The sequence below is a fragment of the Phyllobates terribilis genome, unplaced genomic scaffold (genome assembly GCF_046119375.1).
Source record: "Phyllobates terribilis strain yellow unplaced genomic scaffold, ASM4611937v1 Scaffold_10__3_contigs__length_209671492, whole genome shotgun sequence".
Lineage (NCBI taxonomy): Eukaryota > Metazoa > Chordata > Amphibia > Anura > Dendrobatidae > Phyllobates > Phyllobates terribilis.
In genome coordinates this window covers 171,107,900-171,127,893 of record NW_027362770.1, presented here as the reverse complement: position 1 = coordinate 171,127,893, position 19,994 = coordinate 171,107,900, and the positions used below count along the sequence as shown (strand labels likewise).

The following is a 19,994-nucleotide window of genomic DNA, read 5'->3' as shown; positions in this document are numbered from 1 at the left end:
TCCCTGCATCTGGGTGATACCATTCCCTCTATCAAAAGGGCGTGTACAGAGGAAAGTAACACCCAGTTGTCAATTTATCTGTAACAATTCCAGGAGGATTAACAGAGGGACAGAACAATATACGAGACTTGTAAGGAAAAAAAAACAAATCAATCAAATTTGTGGCAAATTTTCTGAAATAATTCAGGCTGGTCCGGGTCTGGAATTTCGACAGAGTTTATGAAAATATCGCCCAAAAATGGAGATTCCGATTTTGGTTTTTTTGGACGTTCCTGGGACTTGGACAGAAAAAGATAAAAAATAACATCCTGCCCTAGTCCCGCTCACAGAGCTGAGGGTTTGTTACAGTGTATCAGTGCAGGCAATGCTCATACACCCAGTCTTCTCCTGTCCTAGGCTCTTCCCGCGTCAGTTATGTGTTGACAGGCGCACTTTAAGCTTTATTAATAGGTTCATAGGTGTTTTGTATTATCGCTCTGACATTCAGGTGCCCTTTAAGATCCCATCGAGCTGTCGCTAAACAGCGTTTTCCTAGGAAAATGACATTGGTATCACACAATCGATAGGCGGCCGTGTCGGACAGAATTGCACTGTCAAGTTTTGCAGCTCGGATCAATACGCGACCATGGAAAATCCTCAATAAAAACATTCGCCCAGTCTGCCGATATATAATAGGAGAGTCCTGATGGCGGGGGGCTGCACCGTTACATTATCCAGCTCTATAGGTCTTGTCAGACCCTCGTCAGACCCTCGTCCGGGGTGCTCCTGTCTGATTATATTGTGTCTTCTGAGATAAGCGGCGTCTGCAGATTTCTTTCCCCTTATAATTTGGGGTTAGGCTTGGGCTAAACAGTGAGAGCCCAAACTATGAGACGTGTGGTATCTGCATGCTTGATGTAAGGTCTGTATTAGTTTAGGGGGTCTGGGCTGGGTTCTGTATTAGATTAAGGGGTTTGGTCAGCTGGAGTCTGAATCAGTATAGGTGATCTAGGCCAGGTTCTGTATTAGTTTAGGGGGTCTGGCCTGGATTCTATATTAGTTTAGGAATCTAGGCTGGAGTCTGAATTAGTATAGGTGGTCTATGCTTGGTTCTGTATTAGTTTAGGGGGTCTGGGCTTGGTTCTGTATTAGTTTAGGGGGTCTGGGCTGTGTTTTGTATTAGCTTAGGGGGTCTGGGCTTGGTTCTGTATTAACCTAAACACGAGCAAATCACTGACGAAGCTGAGGCGAAACGCGCGTCGAGGCATTAGGCAGACTGTCACCACGAGTGCCCCTGATCTCTTAAGATGACTCAAGGTATTTATATTTAACTTTTTGATCAGCTTATTAAATGACTAAATGAGATATCAGGTTGATTATTATCATTAGTCCCTGGTCACTTACCTTGATTTGAGATATTTTACTACTGCTTGTCAGCATGTCATAGTGTTCCTATCAGCTGTTTAATTTAGATACTAGTCATCACTTCATGTGCATCGTTTTCAGCACAAACACTATTCTATTTTCTGATATTTATTGATATCTTATATATTCAACTTTACTATTGTATATTTGTCACAAAAAATATCTCTTTGCTTACTATGTGATTGATTTGCCTACGGTTGGGATTTCACTATGATTATCATGCTGAACACTATCACATTATAATCTGTGTAGTATTTTTACTGACCTGGGGCTATGCTCACAGTTCTGCCTTATTATCTTGGGATCATACACCCTGTATCCCCTACTGTTTTAGTTGTCTTCTTCCCGTAACCTGTTATGTGATGCGTCTAATATAGTAATGTATTTTCGTGAATAAAACTATAATATTTCATATATATCTCCGATGTGTCTTGGGTACCTATTTATTTTCTTCTGTTAGTTTACTATTCATTAGATTATTTTCATGATAACTATTAGACTCTAGTTTGGTCTTTGTTTGGTTCTGTATTAGTTTAGGGGGTCTGGGCTGTGTTTTGTATTAGTTTAGAGGGTCTGGGCTTGGTTCTGTATTAGTTTAGGGGGTCTGGGCTGGGTTCTGTATTATTTTAGGGGTTTGGGTTGGGGTCTGTATTAGTTTAGGAGTCTGGTCTGGGGTCTGTATTAGTTTAGTGGTCTAGGCTGGGTTCTTTATTAGTTTAGGGGGTCTCGGCTGGGTTCTGTATTAGTTTAGCGGTCTGGACTGGGTTATGTATTAGTTTAGGGGGTCTGGGCTGGGTTCTGTATTAGTTTAGCAGTCTGGATTGGGTTCTGTATTAGCTTAGAGGGTCTGGGCTGGGTTCTTTATTAGATTAGGGGGTCTGGGCTGGGTTCTATATTAGTTTAGGGGTTTGGGCTGAGGTCTGTATTAGTACAGAGGGTCTGGTCTGGGATCTGTATTAGTTTAGGGGTCTGGGCTGGGGTCTATACTAGTTTAGGAGTCTGGGGTCTGTATTAGTTTAGGGGTCTAGGCTGGGTTCTTTATTAGTTCAGGGGATCTGGGCTGGGTTCTGTATTATTTTAGGAGTTTGGGCTGGGGTCTGTATTAGTTTAGGGGTCTGGGCTGGGTTCTGTATTATTTTAGGAGTTTGGGCTGGGGTCTGTATTAGTTTAGGGGTCTGGTCTGGGGTCTGTATTACTTTAGGGGTCTAGGCTGGGTTCTTTATTAGTTTAGGGGGTCAGGGCTGGGTTCTGTATTAGTTTAGCAGTCTTGATTGGGTTCTGTATTAGCTTAGAGGGTCTGGGCTGGGTTCTTAATTAGATTAGGGGGTCTGGGATGGGTTCTATATTAGTTTAGGGGTTTGGGCTGAGGTCTGTATTAGTACAGAGGGTCTGGTCTGGGGTCTGTATTAGTTTAGGGGCCTGGGCTGGGGTCTGTACTAGTTTAGGAGTCTGGTCTGGGGTCTGTATTAGTTTAGAGGTCTAGGCTGGGTTCTTTATTAGTTCAGGGGGTCTGGGCTGGGTTCTGTTTTAGCTTAGAGGGTCTAGACTGGATTCTATATTTGTTTAGGGGTCTCGGCTGGGTTCTGTATTAGTTTAGGAGGGCTAGGCTGTATTCTGTATAAGTTTAGGGGGTCTTGACTAGCTTCTGTATTAGTTTATTGGTGTAGTCTGAGTTCTGTATTAGTTTAGGGGGTCTGGGCTGGATTTGTATTAGTTTAGTGGGTTTGAGTTGGGATCTATATTAGTTTAACTGTCTGGGCTGGGCTTCGTACTTGTTTAGGGAGTTTGGGCTGGGATCTGTATTAGTATAGGGGTCTAGGCTGGGTTCTGTATTAGTTTAGGGGGTCTGGGCTGAGTTCTGTATTAGTTTATGGATCTTTTCTGGTTTCTGTATTAGTTTAGGAGGCTTGGCCTGGGCTCTGTATCAGTTTAGGGGTCTGGCTTGGGGTCTGAATTCATTTAGGAAATCTGTAGTTTGTTTTTGCCTACGAGATCTGGTCAGAGGTCCTTATTTGTTTGTACTGTTTTGTCTTGGCAAGGTCTCTATTTATTTAGGGGATCTGGTCTGTGGTCTGTTCTTATTTAGGCATTCTGGTCTGGGGTCTGTATTTAGGGGATCTGGTCTGGGGTGTGTATTTATTTAGGGTCTGATCTGGGGTCTGTATTTAGGGGGTCTGGTCTGGGGTGTGTATTTATTTAGGGTCTGGTATGGAATTTGTTTGTATTCAAAGGTCTAGTGTAATTTAGTATTTAGTCTCTATTTATTTAGGGGATCTGGTCTGTAATCTGTTCTTATTTAGGCATTCTGGTCTGGGGTCTGTATTTAGGGGTTCTGGTCTGGGGTCTGTACTTATTTAAGGGATCTGGTCTGGGATCTGTATTTATTTTATCTGCATTGTTTTTCAGATTTTCCTTTGGGGAGTTTTTCCATAAGGGGGACGTAGGAGGGGGGAGGGGAATAATTTTCTATATTATTTGCCCTGCTCCTTATATAGTACTTGCATCAGTTATGCTGCAGTTACATCGTCTTATATCTGCACAGATAAGATGCATTGTGAGTGTTTATGGTGATTAATAAGGGTCACTGATAGTAGCTGAGCTCCTAAATGATCCTATGCAGAGCCCTGGGCTGTGGCCCCCAGGGAGCGTCCATTAACATGTTTGGAGGAGACGACGGCTTCTGTGCATTATATAAGTGAAATAATATGCTTTATCTCCCATTGCCTCCATTGCCTCAGGCGCTCGGAGGAGATGGAACGCTTCATTCATTACCAGATTATGTGGATCTCTTCCGAGGATGAAAAAAATAACATCCTGCATCAAATATTTTATCTCCTTGTTGTGACATCATGTAACGCATTATGCGCAACCATGCAAAACTATGAGAGTTGTCATCAGAAATAGGCTACAGGCCACCAAATATTACCGTGCCGAAAGATTACAATATGTATGGAATGTTCTATCATCTCAATTCAGAGGCACCACGTTGGGAACCAGGTTTGCCCAACGATACCTCTTCAATAGGGTGATGGTTGCTTGTAGGTACCCTTATTTTCTGGGCTCCTAATAGCAGTACCACCTAAATAGGGATCCTGATTGAGGGTAAGTCATGGATTCAGTTCCTCACAGACCAATGAGCCCTAAAAGTTCTTCAATATTGCTTGTCCCTGTTTCTCCTCATGGGTTGGACAGTGAATTACAGAGTAGGTCAAGAGAGGCAATTTCTTCCCTAGAGGAGAGTTAATTTGCTTACTTTTCCAAGGAAGCACTGCCTGTAAAACTCACTACAACAGCTTGATCTCCATAAGGAGAACCTGACCCCCACGAGCCTTAACAGTCCTTTAAAATTTTGTCCCTATTTCTCCTTATTGGTTGGACAGTGACTTCCAGAATAACTACTTCTAGGTGGTATAAGAGAGACACATTCTTCCCTAGAGAAGCAGTAATTTGTATACTTTTCTCATGCAGCACTGACTGAAAGACTATCTACACCAGATAGATCTCCTCAAGGTGAACAAGACCACCCCATGAACCTTAATAATGCTAAGTTTTGTCCTTGTTTCTCCTTACGGTTTGGACATTGACTTCCAGAATAGCTACCACACAAGAGGGACCGTTTCTTCTCTAGAAAAGAGCTAATTTGTATACTTTTCCCAGGCACCATTACTTGTAAGACTCCCTGCGCTAGCTGGATCTACTCAAGGGGAAGCAAACCCCCATGAGCCCTGACAGTTCTTCAAACTTGTTGTCCGTTTCTCCACATGGATTGGACATTAGCTTCCAGAGTAGCTACTTCTAGGTGGCGCAAGGGAGACATTTTCTTCCATAGTAAAAAAGCTAATTTGCAAACATTTCCCAGGAAGCATTGCCTATAAGACTCCTTACAATAGCCAGATCTTCTCAAGCGGAACCAGAACCCCATGAGCCTTAACAGTCCTTCAATGATTTATCACGGTTTCTCCTCATGAGCTGGACAGTGACTTCCAAAATAGAGCTACTTCTAGGTGTCACAAGAGAGATAGTTTTTTCTCTAGAGGATAGCTAACTTGCATACTTCTCCAAGGAAGCATATTATGTAAGACGATCTACACTTGCTGGATCTTCTCAAGGAGGGCTATACCCCCATAAGCCCTAACAGTCCTTCAAAATTTGTCCTTGTTTCTCCTCATGGGTTGGACATTGACTTCCAGATTAGCTACCTTTAGCTGGTACAAGATAGACAGTTTTTTCCCTAGAGGATAGCTAATTTGCATACTTTTTCAAGGGAGCATTGCTTGTAAGACTCCCTACACTTGTTGGATCTTCTCAAGGAGAACTAGACCCCTATTAGGCCTAACAGTTTTTCATAATTATTACCATGTGTCTCCTCATGGGTTGAACATTGACTTCTAGAATAGAATAGGTGGCACAAGAGAGACAATTTCTTCCCTGGAGGATAGCTAATTTGCATGTTTTTTTTCCCAGGGTGATCTCCTACGTGAGCTGAATCTTATTAAAGAGAACTGGTAGCCTTCAAAAAATGTTAGCAGAGGATTCTGAGCAGATATTTGAATAGAGCTCTTCTTATGAAGAAGTCCCCGATCAACACTGTGTCAGTTAATGGACACAGTTGAATCCCCGTAGTATAAATTCTCGAGAATATATAATAAACTGTTCTAATATAAAGAGCAAAGGGTACACATGACCCATGGCAAAAAAATAAATAGGACTTCATCTGCTATGGACATGGTTTCGCATAGGGATGTAGCTCAAGGGCGTGCAGAGGTAGCAGTCACATTGGTGGCGTGGTGCCTCCGGGGGACCAAAGAGAAAAGTATAAGATGAAGATGTAGACAACTCTGGGCCAGATCTTTCAACCTCAGAGTATAAAGCAAGCTCAATGTCCAGACATGGACCTACTTGTTATGTTTTTACTATTATGAAAGATAGTTTTGACTTCTGGTGAGCAATGTTTCTCATGAATGTCCAGGTTTTTGGTCTTCGCGCGTAAGAGTAATGAATTTGTGGTTTCCTTGATTGCCACCATTTATCTTGTCTTGGTCATCCTTTACCTTAGTTTGCCTGAAACCTTTTGAACATTACTGCCTTGGACATGAGACGGGTCTTCTTATATGTTCGGAATAAGATTAAAGGGGTTGACCAGGTTAAAAAAAAATATCTTCAGACATCTGTTCGGGTCCCAGGTCCCATCAGATCCATTTCTGGCTTGCAGTGGAAACACAAGAACATTACCTGTGTCAGGAAGTCATCAGAGCTGTGATTAAGAATGGGCTAGCTAAGTGGCTTATTTTAATAGCTAAGCCAGCCCCCTTCACTGTCCCTGCATGGACTGGGCTTAGCTGTTCAAATAAGTCAGTAGACATCCCTCTTGAAGATGTGCTGACACTTGAAACTAAGTAGACCGGTCAGGATCCAGAATCGATATCTGAAGATCATGACATCTTGGATAATTCAAGTTGTGTAATTTACTATTTTAAGCACATAATATTTTTTTTAACAACCCATTTAATCTTCCGTCTAATCAGAAATCCATCTTGAACCTTCTTTTAGCATTTTTTTTTTCCAAATCTTTTAAAAAATTTTGAATTTTAATCTTTTTGAAAAATTATTAGTAATTTGAAAATATGGATGAATAACTACAGTCCTTTTTATATTGATTATTATTGAATCTGGGGATCACTTCCAAGCTGTAGGTTCAGTATTTGCGCTATGAAGCGTCGATCAGTATTAGCCGGAATAGCGATGATCATTTTCTCAGAGTTGCTTGCTTTAATGAGGGACTATCCGCAGTAATTATGTCGTTTCTGTACTAATGTTGCCGACTCAGCTATTTACGGAGCAGCCGGAATGACCCCTTCTCCACGGCCTAATAAAGATCTGGGTTTGTTTCCGTGATTTATTGCGCAGTTAGATGACCTGGAGGCCTCCATTTTGCTTGTACCGTAAGCCTTTTATCCTACGATAAGACTGGGAAAGGCATTATGAAGCAGACACCTGCCAAAAGAACCCAACTGAAAAATAATAATCTTGTGGTTAAAGCATAGAGGTCACCTGAAGGTACGGGACCCTTATGGAAAGTCTGTAACATGACTCCTCATCTACCTTGTGTCTTCTTATGTGGCAAAAGGACATTGCTGTTACGGATCCGGGTGGTGGAACCTCTGTTCTGCGGTGCAAGGAGGGACCAGAGGGGCGTAACTAGGTATCATCTCGGACTGACCAAGGTCGCCCGGCGGCTCAATCGACTCCGTGAATCAGGGAAGGACCGAGCAGAGGGACCAGGTGCTACTCTGGGCCTGTCCTTGTATGAGAGCAGGTGACTCCCACGGGTAACTGGCAGGAGCCTCCAGGTGGGCACGACAGGTAACTGGTAGGAGCCTCCAGGTAGGCTGGCTGGTAGGCACGGCTGGTAACTGGAAGGAGCCTCCAGGTAGGCTGGCTGATAGGCACGGCAGGTAACTGGTAGGAGCCTCCAGGTAGGCTGGCTGGTAGGCACGGCAGGTAACTAGTACGCTTTCCAGGTAGGCAGGCAAGCCAGGCCCATAGACAGACTGGCGGGTTTGGATCGTAGGCAGACCGTCGGGCTGGAGAGTACACTTGGCTGGCGGAGACCGGTAGTCAGGCTGGCGGACAGGACTGGTAGTCAGGCTGGCGGACTGGACTGGTAGTCAGGCTGGCAGACTGGACTGGTAGTCAGGCTGGCGGACTGGACTGGTAGTCAGGCTGGCGGACTGGACTGGTAGTCAGACTAGCAGCGGGACCTGAGGGCTGAAGCAGAGTTACGACACAAAGCTACAACCTTGCACGTGTACTTCCATTTTGGATGAGGTGCCTTTTATATGAGAGGTCCTCCCGCCATTGGCCGGGGACTCCTTAGGACGGTGCGCGCGGCCCCTTTAAGAGGGAGGGAGCGTGCAGCAGCAGCAGGAGAGCCGGAAGACGCCGGAAGCAGGGAGCGCGGCGGTAAGGGGGACGGCGTCTCTGCCTGTCAGGGGGCAGAGACGCCGATGCTACAATTGCTAGGAAGGCTACCTGGGTATGTGACCACGTGCCAGAGAGATGTCAACAAACCACATTGCCTTGGTCAGGTTATCTAGGTACAAGGCCAGCAAACTGAACCAAAGTGCCAAAAAGTCTAGTATTAGACCTCCAGAGCCTCATGGCTCTACTGGTTCCCTTGTGCAACATACTGAATGTTTTTCACTTGCTCTTTTTTGACTGTTGAAAATTTTTCAAAGCAATAGATACTTCCAGGTGGTCCGTAAATGTGCTTGTAAGAGAGTCAGTTTTGCGTATGTGGTCTGTAACACTTGACCATCACCAATTTAGAAAGAAGAGTTCTGGTCTAGGACACCAGAGTTCCTGGGTTCCATCCTCACCATTGTTGTTCTAGAGGTGATTCATGAGGCCTTACTCACATGTGCCTGCCTGTTCTTCTTATGGTACCGTATTCGAGGATGGCGTGACTCACATGGCAAGGTTTAACTGGCACAGACATCTACTTAAAATAAGGCAAACTATCAATTTTGGCACATTCTTGGCCAGTGGCATAACTAAAGTCTGATAGGCCCTGGTGCAAGATTTGGACCGGCCCCCCCCATCCTGGAATATATATATATATATATATATATATATATATATATATATATGTCCTCCATCCTGGTATATATGTCCCTCATCCTGGTATGTATGTCCCTCATTCTGGCCCTATCCTGGTATATATATCTCCCATCCTGGTATATATGTCCCTCATCCTGGCCCCATCCAGGTATATATATCCCCCCATCCTGGTATTTATGTCCCTCATCCTGGCCCCATCAAGGTATATATATCCCTCATCCTGGTATATATGTCCCTCATCCTGGCCCCATCCAGGTATATATATCCCTCATCCTGTTATTTATGTCCCTCATCCTGGCCCCATCCTGGTATTTATGTCCCTCATCCTGGCCCCATCCTGGTATATATCTCCCTTATCCTGGCGTATGTCCATTATCCTGGGCTCCATACTCATATATATATATATCTATATAGATATATATCCCGATCCTGGTATATGGCCCTTATCTTGGGCCCCATCCTGGAATGTACGATCCCCATCCTGGTATATGTCCCCCTCTGTTCTTTAATGAATAGAAAGAAATAAAACATTATACTCACCTTCCCTCCTCTCCCCCGCCACACGGTGTCCTCTTTTGAAACTGGCAGCTGACTTCAGCGTCACTGTCATACACCCCCAGTCACATGCACACAGACTTCAGATGCTGGTCTCTGATTGGCCAGCAGCATGTAATTCCGGCCAATCTGAGGACTCAAATCCAGCTGAACTATTTACTAGTGTCAGCGAGCCCATCATCCACTGGGCCCAGTCACGGTGGCGACTTCTGCTACCACAGTAGTTATGCCCCTGGTGTTGGCAGTTACCCATAGAGCCTGTCAGTTGCAGAATAGAATAAGGCCAAAGAGCTTGGCAGTTGCACATCAGAATTGAGGCACAAAGCTTGGTGGTTACAAATCAAAGTTGAGGTATTAAGCTTGTTGGTTACATATCAGAGTTGAAGGACAAAGCTTGGAGGTTACACATCAAAGTTGAGGCACAGAACTTGGTGGTGTGAGGCAGTGAGGGGAATCATATGCGAGGGCTGGTATGTATCCCCTAGGATGCGTATAGAGGCATACTGAACCCGCTGGAGTACATTGTAATCACAGACACAGCTGTGATTGCAGTGCAAAATAAAAGTAAGTGTGGACTTGGTCAAGCTATTTGACCAAGTCACATTTAAGAAAACCTGACATGGGCTTTTATTTTTGGAGAGATCTGCAGGTTGGCAGTGGGACGGGTCTCTCCATCCACTCCAGGTCTTAGGAGTGGAACATGTCCAGGATTCACATTTAAACTTTCAATTAAGGTTTGGGTGTGTCAGTGTTTTTTTGAAAGCTTGAGAGCAGGAGCTCTCTGCAGTACAGGTCTGTGTGAAGCTGAACACAGGCCAGAGCCAGAGGAAAGAAAGCCACTGACGCACCCACAAGAGATACGGTGGTGTCGTCGCCCACGACAACAGAGTGTTACGGACTGGTTATGGACAATCCAGCTGATATCAGGAGAATACCATTTGCCTTTTTGTTGTGAGTTGCCAAATAAAGACTTTTAAGTTGGACTATGCTGGGTCACTGCCTCTTTACCGCACTGTGTGAATACTGCTGCATTACAGTGGTTATTACTCAAAGTTGAGTTACAGAGCTTGGTGGTAACAAATTAAAGAGATGAGGCACAGAGCTTGGTGGTTACACATCAAAGTTGAGGCACAAAGCTTGGTGGTTACACATCAGGGTTGAGGTATAGTGCTTGATCAATACACATCACAGTTAATGCACAGAGCTTGCTGGTTACACATCAGAGTTGAGGCATAGATCTTGGTGGTTACACATCAAAGTTGAGGCACAGAGCTTGGTGGTTACACATCAGGGTGGAGGCATGGTTCTTGATGAATACACATCACAGTTAAGGCACAGAGCTTGCTGGTTACACATCAGAGTTGAGGCACAGAGCTTGGTGGTGACACATCAAAGTTGTGGCACAGACCTTGGAGTTTGCACATCAAAGTTGAGTCACAGAGCTTGGTAGTTACACATCCAAATTGAGGCACAAAGCTTGCTGGTTACACATCAGAGGTGAAGGACAAAGCTTTATGGTTAAACATCAAAACTGAGGTACAGCACTTGGTGGTTACACATTAAAATTAAGGCACAGCGCTTGGTGGTTACACATTAAAATTAAGGCACAGAGCTTGGTGGTTACACATTAAAATTAAGGCACAAAGCTTGGTGGTTACACATTGAAATGAAGGCACAGAGCTTGGTGGTTACATCAGAATTGAGGCACAGAGCTTGGTGGTTACATATCAAAGTTGATGCACAGAGCATGGGGGTTACACATGAGTCAAGGGCTTGGTGGTTAAACATTGAAGTTGAGACACAGAGTTTGGTGGTTTCACATCAAAGTTGAGACAGAGTTTGATGGTTACACATCAAAGTTGAGGCACAGAGCTTTGTGGTTACACACCAGAGTTAAGGCACAAAGTTTGGTGCTTAACCATCAAAGCTGAGGCATAGAGCTTGGTGGTTACACATCAGAACTGAGGCACAGAGCTTGGAGGTTAAACAACATAGTTGAGGCATACAGCTTGGTGGTTACACATTAGAGTTCATGCATCAAGCTTAGCAGTTACACAATTAAAAGTGAAGGCATAGAGCTGTGCAGTTACATTGTTTATACACAGACCTTGGTAGTTATACATCAGAGCTGAGACACAAAGCTTGATAGTTACCCACAGTATTAATGTACAGAACTTGGCAGTTGTACATCAAATGGTGGTTGTAGATTAGGGTGGAGGCACAGAGTTTAGTGGTTGCTAGTATCAATAGCAATAGTCTCTCTCAGAATTCACAATGTAACTGACAAGATGTGGCTGTAGGACTTAGCAGACTGGCTTTGGTCTTTGTCTCAGCTCACTCTCTTAACCCAGAGTCTTGGCATGTGGCCCATGATAAAGACCAATGACTGGAAGTGGTCTTCATTCCTTTGCAAAATTAAGAGGCACCTCCATGTGCACAGTGCTCGCTCCAAAAGACCTGATAGTGATAGCAGTGTAGAGCCAGTTCTCAGTGTTAGAAAAAAAAAAACAACTCCAACAATAGATCCTCCTCATTGCACTTTTGGCACATAACCACCAAAAGTTTTCTTCAGTCAGTTGTCCTCGGTTGCAATAGTTGAGATTTTACTTGCACTTTTGTTGTCTTTGCCAAGAAGTCCTCTGCCCTCCTGCACTTCGATGCTACTTATGTATATACATGCGCTCTGAATGCTTTCAGAATTCACTTAGATCTTAAAGGTCAGTTCTTGTCATGTTCTGTAAACGTGTCACAGCATTTTCTGTCATTTTACTGCTTCGGCAGCAAAGTCTGACTTTATAGAGGAATTTTATTAGACGGCCATTAGGAATTCTGGTCAAGTAAAAAAAAGTAAAAAAAAAAATAGTAAAAAACATAATAAAAGCACCGAGTATCTCCTGCTGCATATAACTGAGTCCATTTTATTCTTAGAAAATATAATTCAATGACTTCTGATGTAACAGGTTTAATAAAACTTTCAGACGGAGGTTGTAAATCTATTTTAAGAGGCCATTGTGGGTGTTTTTCCTTTTTTGTTATTCAGGACAAATATATTTATTATTGGTAATAAAAGGTTGAATTCTAATTTCTGGCCGTTATATGTCACTTGTATTCTGCATTTACTATCAGTTTCCCATTTGCAGGCTCTGTCTTTACGTTTCAGTTGTCTCTGAGCTAGTGGGAGGAAACTAGCTGCTATGATGTCTCCCATATACAGCACATACAGACAGGAGAGACTCCTCCTTTCTCTATGTAGCTTATGCTCGGAAGCAGCAGCAGCAGCAGCAGCATGGAGGATATTACTCAGCAGTACTGAGTAGTGTAGCTGTGAAATCAGTTCTAAGGTGAGATAAAACACTAGAAAGCACAATTTCTGCCCCTCTTTCTCTGTGTGTTCCCCCCCATCCACAGACGTCAATAACAACCACTAATCAGAACCATCATTCAGTAGGTAGTTCTTCTTAGGCATGACAGATTTTAGCAGTTTTTAAAATAAATAACCACCAGTTCATAAGGAAGGTAAAGGCAGGAAATGGCTCATAAGTGGAGAAAGAAGCATATTTCTCTAAAACATAATACAAAATTCTTTAAATTGCTTTGTATTATTGATTTATGCAAAGTTCTTGAAATGATAGATGGATAAGAGATCGATGATAGATATTTAGATAGATAATAGATAGATAGATAGATAGATAGAGTGACGTAGTGTCTGATGGGCTCCAGTGCAAAATTTGGACCTGTGCCTCCACCTACATGTTGGTCAGATGTATTAGCCCTGGTAGCATTCTAAATCCTATAAAGACATACTTGTTGCCCCACCCATAACGTAAAATATCCCCCATTCTGTACTAATGTCATAAATCCTGAGCCCCTTCCTTGTATAATGTCTTCCAACCTGGGTCTCTTTCGGCAATAATGTCCCCTATCCTGTGCCCCTTCCTGTTATAATGTCTCCATCCTGGTCCCTTCCTGGTATAATGTCTCCCATCTTCAGCATCTTCCTGTAATAATGTCCCCATCCTGGTCCCTTCCGGGTACAATGTCTCTCATCTTCAGCCCCTTCCTGTAATAATGTCTCCATCCTGGTCCCTTCCTGGTATAATGTCTCCCATCTTCAGCCCCTTCCTGTAATAATGTCCCCATCCTGGTCCCTTCCTGGTATAATGTCTCCCATCTTCAGCCCCTTCCTGTAATAATGTCCCCATCCTGGTCCCTTCCTGGTATAATGTCTCCCATCTTCAGCCCCTTCCTGTAATAATGTATCCATCCTGGTCCCTTCCTAGTATAATGTCTCCCATCTTCAGCCCCTTCCTGTAATAATGTCCCCATCCTGGTCCCTTCCTGGTACAATGTCTCTCATCTTCAGCCCCTTCCTGTAATAATGTCTCCATCCTGGTCCCTCCCTGGTACAATGCCTCTCATCTTTACCCCCTTCCTGTAATAATGTCCCTATCCTGGTCAGTTCCTGGTTCAATGTCTCCCATCTTCAGCCCCTTCCTGTTATAATGTCCCCATCCTGGTCCCTTCCTGGTATGTCTCCCATCTTCAGCCCCTTCCTGTAATAATGTCCCCCATCCTGGGCCCTTTCTTGCTATAATGTACCCTATCCTGGGCCCTTTGCAGTAATAGATAGATAGATAGAGACTTTTTTCTCCAAGGTTGCTATGTGGTGATATAATTGCAGACCTATGGCAGCCAGAAAACATGTATTTTTTTTCTTCTGTAATACCTCAACACATTATTCCCCCTGATCGGCCCTTTCTAACACCCTCTAGTTATTATACACGTAGATGATCAATGCTAATATAGTGAAACTGCTGGGTATGGGGAAACAACCTGAGAAAATATTGAAAATCCATAAATTGTATGTTTTCTTGATGCATTGCCGTCAATAGTAGATGTCACAGTATCGGCTGGAGAATAAAATATGTGGATAGAGCCTTTGTTGGATGCTTTGTATGCAACTTCTGTGTCCCGGGGTTTGGTGTCTTATATATCATTAGTGTCAAATTTGCCTAATGTCTGTGTCCATATCTGCAAAGGCTAACTCTAAGCGACCTCTGGAGGTCTTTATCCAAAAATCAGAAATACAATTAGAAAAACATATGCGGGACTATTAAAATCAATGGTAAATTTGTTTCAAAAATTGGAAAAAAAATTTCTCTCTGAAAGTCCAGCTGTTCTGAGTTCTATTTCTACTCAAAAAGCCTGCAGGTCTGCCTATCATAATGAATGGCTGACTATGTATTCTTTGTATAAGACTCAGTTAAGGGGCTAGGAGACAAAAAGGCACTTTACTTCCTCCCTGCTGTTGTTAGTAACCCGATACACAGTGTAGAGAGAGATGTAACTATTAGATTGGGAATATTTTACCTAAATTGGATGTTACAAGCCGACTCTGTGTCTGTAAAGTACCTGCTAGCTGATGGAGTCCTGTGATTACAGCAGCCCAAGACAAAAGGGCACTTTACTTCCTCCCTGCTTATGTTGGCTGCATAACCAGATACATACTGTAGAGAGAAATTTAGCTAATAGATTGGGAATATTTTACCTAAATTAGATGTTACAATCTGACTCTGTCTGTAAAGTACCTGCTAGCTGATGGAGTCCTGTGATTAAAGCTGCCCGAGATAAAAGAACGCTTTACTTCCTCCCTGCTGTTATTAGCTGCATAACCAGATACATATTGTAGAGAGATATGTAGCTATTAGATTGGGACTATCTTTCCTAAATTGGATGTTACAAGATGACTCTGTGTCTTTAAAGTGTCTGCTGGCAGATGAAGTCCTGTGATTACAGCAGCCCCAGTCAAAATGGCACTTTTCTTTCTCCCTGTTGTTAGTAGCTGCATAACCTGATAGATAGTGTAGAGAGAGGTGTAGAATAGATTGGGATTTTTTTAGCTAAATTGGATGTTACAAGCCGACTCTGTGTCTGTAAAGTACCTGCTAGCTGATAAAGTCCTGTGATTACAGCAGCCCAAGACAAAAGGGCACTTTACTTCCTCCCTGCTGTTAATAGCTGCATAACCAGATACATATTGTAGAGAGAAATGTAGCTAATAGATTGGGAATATTTTACCTAAATTGGATGTTACAAGCTGACTCTATGTCTTTAAAGTGTCTGCTGCTGGCAGATAAAGTCCTGTGATTACTGCAGCCTGAGACAAAAGGGCACTTTACTTCCTCCCTGCTGATAGTAGCTGCATAACCAGATAGATAGTGTAGAGAGAGGTGTAGAATAGATTGGGAATATTTTACCTAAATAGGATGTTACAAGCTGACTCTGTCTGTAAAGTACCTGCTAGCTGATGAAGTCCTGTGATTACTGCAGCCCGACACAAAATGGTACTTTACTTCCTCCCTGCTGTTAGTAGCTGCATAACCAGATAGATAGTGTAGAGAGAGGTGTAGCTAATAGATTGGGAATTTTTTACCCAAATTGGATGTTACAAGCTGACTCTGTCTGTAAAGTACCTGCTAACTGATGAAGTCCTGTGATTACAACAGCCCAAGACAAAATGGCACTTTACTTCCTCCCTGCTGTTAGTAGCTGCATAACCAGATAGATAGTGTAGAGAGAGGTGTAGCTAATAGATTGGGATTTTTTTACCCAAATTGGATGTTACAAGCTGACTCTGTCTGTAAAGTACCTGCTAGCTGATGAAGTCCTGTGATTACAACAGCCCAAGACAAAATGGCACTTTACTTCCTCCCTGCTGTTAGTAGCGGCATAACCAGATAGATAGTGTAGAGAGAGGTGTAGAATAGATTGGGAATATTTTACCTAAATTATAGGTTAGAAGATGACTCTGTGTCCGTAAAGTACCTGAGAGCTGATGAAGTCCTGTGATTATAGCAGCCTCTGCACCTAACACGAATGTGTGGATCATTTTACTGCTAAAACTAGTGGTATGGCTATATAGATCCTAAAATAAACTTGAAAATTAGATGTTTTATGGTAATCCCATGTCCAATTACTTGGAAATTGAGCTTTGAAGCCACAAGCAAATTAACCATGAAGTGCACCCATGCCAAACACAGTGCTGAGAGAGGTGCGGCAAGGCCTACCTGACCTATACATATAGTAACTGTGACCGGCCTGCAGCTCCACTGTACTACTATAAGTATATATAATATTATATGTATAATATTCACCTACTGTTTGTTTCCCCTAGGGGACATTGAGCGATGTCTTTTCATCAAGTACCACTACTCCTCAGCAACAATTCCCAAGAACCTCACGTATAATATCACCAAGACCATCCGGCAAGATGAGTGGCACGCTCTACGTAAGTACCTGGCACTTACCCCTGGCATTTGGTATGGTGTACGTTGTTTTTAGAGGTTTATAGTAAAGTGGTAGTCTTACTTACTAATTGGTCTTTCTGGCTTGGTGATTAAGAGCACCTGTGTTGAGGATAAATACATTTTAACACAGTATAGTCTGTTTACCGTGGCTCTGTCATAGCAGATTACTGCAGCGGCCACTAGGGGAGCTGATGGTATACTCCCACTGAATCAAGTACTAGCTATAAAAATCCAAATAAAATGAGCTCCCCCTAGTGGTGGCTGCAGGCAGCACCAATACTATGACATTCTATAAATTTACCGAAACATTGGGTTTGTCTCCGGAGAGGGGCTCTCAGGTGTCCCTGTTTTCTTAGTTGCGGGTGCTGTGTTTTGTTTTTTTTTTCATCTCATTACTGGAATTCTCAAGTGATTCGTTGGAAAATTGATTAATTGTGAACAAAAATTAGATTCTTGATGATGGAAATGAGAAGACGGAAAATGAACCGACCGCTTGGATTTGACATTTTTGCATAGAATTTTTCCACATTTGAACATTATTTAAAGGAGCATTCCAGGGGAAAATGTTTCTCCAGCGCAGGTCCTGAGGAGGTGGAGTCGTCTTAAGGACCTGCACTTGGGATAGTACAGTGCATCGGTTATTCCGGAAGTGTCCTTTCTGAATAATTCTGCAAATATGTTACTTTGTTTCACAGTAATGTGAGCGATATCAAGTTTCCTACTCCATTCATTCCTATATGAACCTTCGCTGTGCCGCTGTTAGGTCTCAGGGATTCATTTTCAGCATCTCCATAAGTCAAGCTTCAAACAGACCCCCAAGAAATCAAAATATTTAGGGTTTTAAGTATGGTAAAGTTATTCAAAAGGTTATGGAATATTCGATTTTACCACCCATAGGTGTTTTCTTTTCCGTAGGTCAGGGCTAATTTGCATGGTGTTTTTGCCAATAAGTCTCCTTACACATCCGATCTCCTAAATAAGAGTCAAAAAGCTAAGCTTAGTTGTGCTGACCTATTATTAGTTTCAGGGATTAGTGTACTTTTGTAACCATATTTTTTTTATTGCTTCGCAAATATTTTTTCAGAGTCGTTTTGTGTATGCAGCTCCCATGCAGAGTTGTGCTACTTCGTAGTTACAGACTATGAGCTGTAGTAAGAGCCTCTTTTATTAGAATTATATAATGTCTGCAGGTTAAAGGGTTTGTCCAAAGAGGTGATGCTAGCCCCTATCCTTGGGATAGGGGGATAACTTCCTATTTGTTGAAGGTCCGACCACTGGGACCACCAGCAATCCTGAGATCGGGATATTCCGGATTGGGATTGGGACCAACACCAATCCTGAGATCGGGATATTCCAGATCGGGATTGGGACCACCAGCAATCCTGAGATCGGGATATTCCAGATCGGGATTGGGACCAACACCAATCCTGAGATCGGGATATTCCAGATCGGGATTGGGACCACCACCAATCCTGAGATCGGGATATTCCAGATCGGGATTGGGACCACCACCAATCCTGAGATCGGGATATTCTGTTATCTCTGGTGGTCTTATTAGGAATAAATGGAGTGGACAATCACATTCTCCATTCGCTCCATTCAGACAAGGCTTTTCAGAGCACCATTCTCTGGATTAGTGGGGGTCCTAGAGGTCAGACACCCCAAGTTAAAGAAAATGATCCCTCAATTCTATGGATAGGGGATAACATCACATGTTGGGACAAACCCATTAACAAATAAAAAGAATGGGGAAAGCTTTTTATTTCCAGTCTGTGATTATAGACACCCATATGTCTGCACTGTTACTGTGTACACAAAACGGTAAGGGATTTTTTTTGCTATGCGAACTGCTTGCAAAGTTGTTTTTTTTTTTATTTTAGATGCATTGGAGTAATTAAACAAAATGTTGGTTCCAAAAGTCTAAATACCCTTTAGTTCTTTATATTCATCTCTTAAAGGGGACCTGTCACAAGGTTAAAAGTAGGATTTTTTCCTCTCATTTTATTCCCACTGCTCCTCTGAGAAATCTGCTTTTTGTTTTTTCTAAATCCGCCATATGGTTCCAGAGATATGAGCATTTTTATTTAGTGCTATTTTTTTAAATGTCCTTTTCAAGGGGGCGTGGCTCTCAGGATCATTATGCAGAGGAGCCTAAAGACACGCCCCCTGAAGAAACCTGATGACCACGCCCCCCTTTGTAAAGACTGAAAAATATTAAGACTAAACAAAAAAGCCCATATCTTTGGAACCGTATGGCGGATTTAAATAAAACAAAAACTGGAATACTCAGGGGAAGAGCAGGAATAAAATTAGAGCAAAAACGACCCACTCTTCATCGGGTGACAGGTGCCCCTTGAAGAGCACCTTTAGCTTTTTGTAAACATTTATTAAAGGGCACCTGACATTTGCAGCTGGTCAGCCGTTCACTTGGTTATTTTGAGATGCTTTTGTAAATTAAATAAATGAGTGAATAAAGAGCGTCTGATAAGGTTTTCTCTGCCGTGATGTCACTGTCATTTACTTTAGATGATTATTAGACATTAAGAAAATTCAATTTTCTCAGAACAATATTTTAATCAGTTGACAACATCACCTCCATCCCCCGTACAAGACTCATCCAATTTTCTCTGGCACTTTTCAGCTTGTTATTGGTAAGTTTCAATTAGATTTCATTGTGAGAACATGAACTCTGTAAAGATGCATAGGATAGAAGGCGTCCCCCTCCCCCACCCGTAGTCAAATCTTCCCCCCCTTCCTTCCCCTTTATGTCTCATCTTATCTTTACAATTTCCTCTGGCAGATTTGCTTCTTACAATCCACCTGTCTAACGAGAAGATCTCACATTAATCAACAATCTTTCGTTCCGTCGCCCCCTCCCCCGCACCCGACCTATTCGTATTTTAATGCGGATTTTAGAATCCGGCAACTGATTTTCGCTAAACAATGTCCTTCCTCTGTTGTATTCCTCAAGGAACCTGTGACATTTAATATCATTTAAGCGTTTCTTGTATTTCTTAGTTCACTGGAAGTTTAATTACTGATTTTAATAATAAGACGTTAAATGGCTCAGACTAGAATAGATCAAAGGGAATCGGGAGAAGTGGATCA

The 19,994-nt window shown here is 42.7% G+C and overlaps 1 protein-coding gene across 1 annotated transcript in view; it reads left to right on the top strand.

Moving 5' to 3' along the window:
- Positions 1 to 19,994, top strand: part of TMEM178B (transmembrane protein 178B) — a 369,358-nt gene that overhangs the window by 71,932 nt on the left and 277,432 nt on the right. Inside the window, exon 3 of the mRNA XM_073650145.1 lies at positions 16,754 to 16,867. Coding sequence (XP_073506246.1) covers positions 16,754 to 16,867 — 114 coding nt within the window. The remainder of the gene's footprint in view (positions 1 to 16,753; positions 16,868 to 19,994) is intronic.